The 6,369-nt window shown below is 34.1% G+C and overlaps 1 protein-coding gene across 4 annotated transcripts in view; it reads right to left on the bottom strand.

The window, feature by feature from the left end:
* LOC127414353 (spectrin alpha chain-like) overlaps window positions 1-6,369 on the bottom strand; it is an 87,289-nt gene that overhangs the window by 77,700 nt on the left and 3,220 nt on the right. For all 4 annotated transcript variants that reach the window (XM_051652318.1, XM_051652320.1, XM_051652319.1 and 1 more), the window contains exon 2: window positions 65-133. In XM_051652318.1, the coding sequence (XP_051508278.1) occupies window positions 65-133 (69 nt within the window). The remainder of the gene's footprint in view (window positions 1-64; window positions 134-6,369) is intronic.

Genomic DNA, 6,369 nt, shown 5'->3' with positions numbered 1-6,369 from the left:
TCTGAATCGAATTGGGAAATCTGTATCAATCCCCAGCCCTAATTGTCACAAATGTCATATTCACCTGTAAAGAGGCAGAGAATTTCTCTTGGTCACCACTGCACTGCTTTTCACCATCTTTGCACAGCAACACCTACATTAACACATCACACAGACAAGCACAACAATGAGCTCTCATGATGAATATGTATTATATATCTGTTTATAACATAGTACATATATGCTTGATGCAGGTGTCTCCTATTGACCTGCTGATGACATTAAAACTTGACTGAATGCACTGAATCCTGAAATTGGTATTTTTGTGTTCTTATGAACTATATTGGGTAAATTTACATTAAAAATAGAGACTAGAGATTGACCAATATTTTATTTTTATTTTTTTTATGACATATACTGATTTTTTTTTTTTTTTTTTTTTTTTTGCATGTCCAAACACAGTTATGCAGAACTGATTTTTAACTGTTCTTTTATTTCTTGTTTGGTGTTTTAATAATAACTTCATGCATCACAAGACGGTGATAAAAACAATATGCATTCCATTCTGAACTATTGTAAACTAGTAGGATGAGTCATCATTTAGCAGCAGCCTAGATTATATTTGAGCACTGTAAGAAAGCACAACACCTGGACCACATATTTCCAGAACCTAGAAACAGTTGAACAATCCCATTAAGCATACAAAAGTACCATTTGTTATAATGTTACTTTAGCTGCAGAAGGATTTGGTGAGACTTTGATTCTAGAGGTGGTTTATAACAGAATGGTGCCTTTCTGCCAAAGCTCTGACATCATTTGAACTTGAGCAGTCATTCCAGGAAGAGCAGCGTTATATAATAAATGCATCATCTGAGTGTTCAACCACAGAGATGAGCACATCACTGCACACAAAACCACGCTCATCTAATTCACTTGAGAACTTAATAATATAAAATGTATCATCAGATGCGCCTATCAGTTAATGTGGCTCTACATTAAGTAATATTAGACCTAAAAGAGCGATGACATCATCAGCCACACTGAATGAGGTTCGGTTGAATAATACACTGCTGTATTACCATCTCCACGGCATATCGTTATGTTTGGATTACTACAGCTTTAACTAAACAACTGCAACATTTGGATGCTCCAAAAACAAGATTCCTCAAAACCATATCACGCAGGGGTTTATCTAACTATAAGGAAACTGAAACAAAATTATATTAGTCGTGATTAGTTTATGTAACCATGTTTAACTAAGTGTACAAAAAGTTTACAAAACTGCACAAACTTACATGCAGTTTTACCAAGTTAATTTTCTTCGTTTATTGTCGTTTTCTAAATATTCAAACACTGCATACATTAATACATACATTATTATGGATGGGTGTTAAAAGAGATTTCCCAAATCGATTGCATTCACAAGCTCTCGTTTCAGTTCCCATTTCGATTCTGATACCAATTTAGATTCCAATTCATTTGGGTGTACTTCAGTTATAATTAGGGATGGGTATTGAAAGAGATTTCCCGATTCGATTCAAATTCATAAGCTCTCAACTTGATTCCCATTTTGAATCTGATTCCCATTTCGATTCTGATACATTTGGGTATATTTCAGTTATAATTAGGGCTGGGTATTGATACAGATTTCCTGACTTGATTCCGATTCACAAGCTCTCGATTCAATTTTGATTCAATTCGATTCATTTGGGTATACTTCAGATATAATTTGAGCTGGGTATTGATACAGATTTCCTAATTTGATTCAATTCTGGTTCACAAGCTTTCAATTCATTCCGATACATTTGGGTATATTTCATTTGTGTAACAATTAATACTTTTAACCTAATTTCTAACCATAAGCTTGTATGGAAGTAAATTCATGACTAAAGTCTTTGAAGCATAAAAGCATGTTGAATTGCTCTAATTGCAAAAATAAATGCATTTTATTATCAGTGCTTGCCTATAAATCCATTGAATTTACAGTGCGTACGTTTTGCGAGGCTGAAATTTAACATGGTTGTATATTTAAGCATTGAATATTTCATTTGGAAACATTCACAACTAATATCATTATTCAAAATTCAACAATAAATATTCACCTTCCAAACTTCATTTCCAAAATATTCAGTTCATTTGAAAATACAGTCTAGATTTTTCAACAGGTAAAATTAAGCCCGTTCTATTTCGCTTAACAAAATTCGCTTCCTTAAATTCAGTGGTTCAAATTTGGTTCGAAATTCAACCTTCCACATCCGGGAACTGCAGGAAAAGCAGCAGAATACCGTTGCACAATCTCCAACTGATGCTATTCGTTCTCACCATTAGGTGGTGCAATGCAATCGGGTGTTGACAGCTGAAGACCAAAACTACACGTAGAGAGAAAAGCCGTGTACATTTTGATAGCTTGTTTTTCAATTTAAAAAGAAATGAGCAGAAACGAGATAATGAGAAAATTAGATAAAATAATATATTACAATAAAAATAATAAATGAATGAATGAAAAATTAATTAGGACTAAATCAATAAACAATAGGCCTACCTTTGTGCACAAGTTGGTACAAAGTGGACGTATGATATTGTATTAAATTCAGAAGGAATGATGTTGGTGTTATACTGTATTTACAGGGAAAATTGTCTATCTTGGCGCATCTTCCCACACTCCTTGTCTTCCTCCTCATCTTCCTCTCTGACAACGAAGGGCGCTGTCATGTGCACACTGTTATGCATTTATGTCACCAGTATCAGTTTGGGTGCAAAGCACAGATCTCCGCTTAATCTGTGAATGTTTGTACATTTACCCTATGTTTGTGCTTCCACCACCCTGTTGTGCACAGGAAATAGGCCAGCCAACACTAAACCTCTTTATACTTTTTATATATCTTCACAGACCCTAGAAGCTTGCACCCCGATGGTCGACCCACAGATGATAAATGAAACATTGCAAACGCACATTTGATGAACAAAGCAGTGATTGTGTAAATCAGTAGATTGTAGCCTCCAGCACAAAAATAATTACAAAACTATGTATTTAATTATGTAGTTAATTAGTTTGATTATTTAAGAAAATTACTTTTCTCAGCTAGGTAAATGACAAGTATTTATAAAGTTATGCACAAATCTATGAATGAGCAACATTCGGTCAGATTTCAGCACTTCACAAAGAATAGCAACTCTTAAGAAGCACTTAAAAGTGCATTGTGTGTTCATGTTAAGTGCAGGTTTGGGAAATGCACGTGAAAAAGGAAAGAACGTTCACAACTTTCTACACAAATGTAGAGAATGCTCTTAAAAGCTAAGACACATAGTAACCGGAAAAGCATGCAGCCTTTGTTTTTCATGATCAATGATTTTTTTATTTACTAAAACCAACGTAATTAAACACGTTACACAATTTTGTTATCAAAGTCGTTCTGGATCTGTTTTACCTTACCTCAAGGAGAAGTGCCCTGTCAACACTGTTCAATTAAGATGCAGTTGACCACAGATTTTAAACTGGGCTCACTTTGTTTCTTTAACTGTTGCAGTTCATATAAGTTATATAAAATCAGCATATAGTCAGTTAAATAATAGAAGTCACACATAATCAGATGTTACATGATATAAACAAATGCTAAAATAAAAACAGCACTTGTGTTTATTGTTGATTTGTCTGTCTTTGATTTGCCTACGAGAAAACCTGATGCAAATTTTGTGCAGCATTTATTTTTATTTGTTGTTTATAATTTCATTAGATTTAAGTAAACGATTAGTGGGTATCGTTTATGATTAGCATTGAAGACATGTCACCCATTCAATTCAGTTCATGCAGTTTATTTTAACCTGGCAAATAAAATTGTGCACTCATATGCTCCCAAGCCCCGACTTTCAAATATTGGCTGGGCTTCCCGAAGCACTAAGTAGGACGTTAGTAGCACTTAAGTAGTACTTAAACTCTAAGACGCGTTTCTCAAAAGCATCATTATCTATGAAGTTTGTAAAAACGTTTTTGAAAGAGCTTTGAACCTCTCTTAAGTCCATTAAGTGCAACTTAAACTGATCTTTCTGGCATCTTTCACAGTTTATCACAGACATTGGGACATTTAATAAACTGTATTATATATTTTGATAATTGGAAAGCCATTGTAAACTATTTCAGAGGATTAAAAGTGTTGAAAAAATCACTATGAAATCAATAGGCAGTCTCCGCAGTCTGTGCATGCGACATGAAAGGTCTAAATATACAAGACACATAATACAGTATAACGTTATATATTAGCCTTCTTTGATAAGCATAATTGTAATGGTAAGATGATAATATGGTTAATAGAAAGATGATATGTTCTTATTAAACAGATTATTTAAGAAGACATGAGTGACTAATTTGACCATCTAGTTTAAAACTGAAATAAATAGGCCTAATAAACAATTAAAATTTGGTTAACAAAGGAGATTAGAGAGAGAGTGTGCACTGAGAGATTCCCTCTCTCTCTTTTACTCCTCCTCTTCCTTCCTCCTCCAATGGATGTTTCAAATCGGCTCGCCTATAGTCTTTTTACAAGGCAGTAACAAATTGCATGATGCATAATGGAAGTAAGGCTACAAGTAGCCTACACAGTGCCTCACACTATAACCAGAAGATGTATTAATAGTTAGATCTATGAGTAGTTCAATACTGATGCCCATAATTTTAATCCTGTTCTGTGTGCATTTGTTCAGTTTCCAGCCAAAGGAACAAAACTTTAGACTACGTGAGAGCCCCTTATGATTCACATCACGTGCCTTCACATAACATGTGTTTATTGTGTCACTTTCATTAATCTCTATGATTGAGCATCAATACATCTGAAACTCCATCTTACTAAAGCCATCATTATTTCTTTCATTAAATTCTGTAATAGTTAATAAGTGTCGGTGCCTCGACAAGGTTACAGACAACTTCCATGTTTGTTAGTATTTCCATATTATTTTCAAGTTGATAAGACAATCTCCTGGACATACTGGCCAAAATGATCAGCACCAATTTGGACTGGACAGCTCCCGTAACGAAGCACTTAAGTTCAACTTTATAACGAGCAATCTATGTGCTGGTTTGGGAAACCATTCTATCGTAAAATAATGAGCGACGTTAGTTAAGATGATAATTAAAGCTTAAGTTGCAACGTTATCGGGAAACCCAGCCCTTGTCTATTAAGATGCTCTTAGCTCTGTTCGATTACTCCAGAGCATTCGTAAATCTACAAGCATTTTCAAGTACTACTTAAGTTACGATGGCTTTGGGAAATGGGCGGCAAAACTAAGATGAATCGTAAGATGTATTCTATGATCTAGGCTTACGATGCTTTTGGGAAACGAGGCCCAGAGCTACACAGTGTGCTCACATCTGCAGTTAAAAACTTGTGATTAGAAATTTGAACCCATTCACACGTGAGCGATAATTCACAAATGTAGCATATTGACAGCATTGCAACAAAAAACTTGTAAAATGCATCTGATGTCTACTTTGCTATCTCAAATTCTAGGACACGTCTTCTGGGTAGAGTTAATGTTCTCTGCGCTGTATCATGCAACCGCGCTCAAGAGACGCAATCCATAATGTAATGAGCTGTATGCAAAAACAAGAGCAGGAGAAATTGAGAGGCGATCAAATAAAATGCTAAATATTATTCTGTTTGCCCAACAAGTCATGCATGTGAGTCCTTTATCTAGATGCGTGACTTGAAGAGAACAAGCTTAAAGATGTTGAACTTTGACACAGTAACACTGAATTCAACATGTTTCTTGTAGAAACACCATGCCATGTGTTCGTCTAACAGACTATTAATATTAGTAGTTGACAGATAATGTATAATTAGTATAATAACATTATAATGAATATAATGTATAATGAATGTTAATTAAAAAATTAATTAAAATGGTTGTATTTATTCTTGTAGTGTTTACTACAAAGCAGGAAATAGGAAAATGCTAATTCTTTGGTGTGTTGGAGTTTCAGAAATATTAAAAGTAATATAAGTATGTCATTATTACTTCAAAACGTGATATTGGATTGATTATTTTGCACTCTCTATGTTTTAGTTTCTGTACTTGTAAAACACTAAACAATTAAGTCAAGAATGTTGGCCCTGAATCACTGATTGCTGTGTAGGTACACATGGGAATAATGAAGTAGGGTGACCACAGTTTATTAAATTAATATGTAAGATGCAATTATTCTATTAATATGATTTGCTGGAACATGTATTTTTTAATCTAACATTGTACCATGGTGAAAACTGAGGCTTGTTTTTTATTTTTTATTGTTAAAATATTTCTTTATTTGCGTTTCCTGAACTTTGTCAATATCCGGTGCTGAAGTAAATAATTCCAAAAAAACCAAGGACTTCTACACAGTCGAGGATTTTTAAAATC

Source organism: Myxocyprinus asiaticus, chromosome 23, assembly GCF_019703515.2.
Source record: "Myxocyprinus asiaticus isolate MX2 ecotype Aquarium Trade chromosome 23, UBuf_Myxa_2, whole genome shotgun sequence".
In the NCBI taxonomy this organism is placed as follows: domain Eukaryota; kingdom Metazoa; phylum Chordata; class Actinopteri; order Cypriniformes; family Catostomidae; genus Myxocyprinus; species Myxocyprinus asiaticus.
The sequence above is the reverse complement of the archived record's forward strand: the minus strand, read 5'-3'. Positions and strand labels throughout refer to the sequence as shown.